Source organism: Plasmopara halstedii (assembly GCF_900000015.1).
Source record: "Plasmopara halstedii genome assembly, contig: Scaffold_2984, whole genome shotgun sequence".
NCBI classification, from domain to species: domain Eukaryota; phylum Oomycota; class Peronosporomycetes; order Peronosporales; family Peronosporaceae; genus Plasmopara; species Plasmopara halstedii.
Window position 1 is genome coordinate 1 of NW_020189889.1, and position 1,408 is coordinate 1,408.

At 45.0% G+C, this 1,408-nt stretch overlaps 1 protein-coding gene across 1 annotated transcript; it reads right to left on the bottom strand.

The window, feature by feature from the left end:
• Nucleotides 1–10: 10 nt before the first annotated feature.
• On the bottom strand, nucleotides 11–1,385 carry PHALS_06500 (uncharacterized protein; the record flags this gene model as incomplete). Its single annotated transcript, XM_024719795.1, has 1 exon — nucleotides 11–1,385. A coding segment is annotated over one exon (1,375 nt), but the record flags the coding sequence as incomplete, so codon positions are not given.
• Between the last annotated feature and the right edge of the window lie 23 nt (nucleotides 1,386–1,408).

The window sequence follows — 1,408 nt, forward strand, 5'->3', positions numbered from 1 at the left end:
GAATTACAACCATTATTTTTATGGCCTCTTTCTAGCTTTTTGTGCCCGCCACGACACATTGCAAGCTCCAGTTCTTGCGCTAGATCGTTGTTGCGAGCATCAAAGCGCTGCAGCTCTGCCAGTGTGATCCACTCAAATAGTGGCACAATAATCAGCGCGCCCTGAGTCGGAAGAGCACCTTGTCGAGCAAATCTTACAGCACTTTGTGGAGTGGGGAAGCACTGATACACATTCATTATTATTGACTCAAGATTTGCTGGTCGCGGTGATTGGAGTGAGACGCGCATGCACGCAAAGCGCTGGCTCGTAACACGTTGCAAGTGTGCGGCACTGAACTGTGCGGTTCTTTCTTCTCCTTTAACATTGAATTGGTTTCTCAGATTCATTATCATCTCGTCCTTTCGGTAAATAGCAAAGCAACTGCAATCTCGACCATATACCAGTTCTGGTATCGTTTCCACTGCGCATATTTGTCCAAAGAAGTCAAGGGCTTCATCGACAGAACAAACTTTGCCAAACACTCGAAATCGAGTGTACTCTGATTGGCCTCCTGCGCCCACAGCTGCAGCCGCCTTTCGAAGCTGGTCTGCAGCAGATTGTGACATTTTAAATGGGTTGCTCGAAGAAAATAGCAAAGACATCCCTCTGGATGCAGATCGAGTAATCGTTTCTTTCATAAACCCTAGCACGGCGAAAGGCTGATTTACGCCATGTACGGGATCCCACATGGCTGTCGCCGATGAAAAAGAAGCTGCGTCTTTCAACTTAGCATCGCTCCCAGCAAATTCGTTTCTCTCTGCACGAACTTGGTCACAGAAATTTAAATCACCACAGTATTCATTTGTACTCGCAACTGCACCTTTTTTTATTGCTTTGATCGAAACGGCAGTCTTCGGCAATGCTACTGAAGAGTTGCTTGTATCAATAATACTTGGAACTTTATAACCAGCTTGACTTTCAAGTGCATTTTTGACATTTTTTATGTTATCCTTCTGGGCATCATTATAGACCTTATTCGTTAAACGCACCATTTTTGGTGCACGCATTTTCATTTTCCCTTTCTGACGTTTAAGCAAAAGGGAGCATGAATCAATTAAAGTGCAAGGGTCGGCACGTGTCAATAGCGGTGCTGAGTGCGATTTCGTCATCATAGAGAAACCACGAGAGCCAGGCTGTACAGAAGCAGACCCAAATATGTTGTTTTGGTATCCAGTCATAACACCGGTAATAAAAGCTTTTTTGTAATTCTCCCACGCCACTGTTTTCAGTGCACGACTTCGAATAGATTCACGAGCGTATCCCAAGGATAAACGTTGCAAGCTTTCGCGAGCTTCTGCCGACATGAGGTGAAAGATGTCAAATCGTGACAAGACAAGAATCTTCATCGGTGACTCCGCTAAGATGGAAT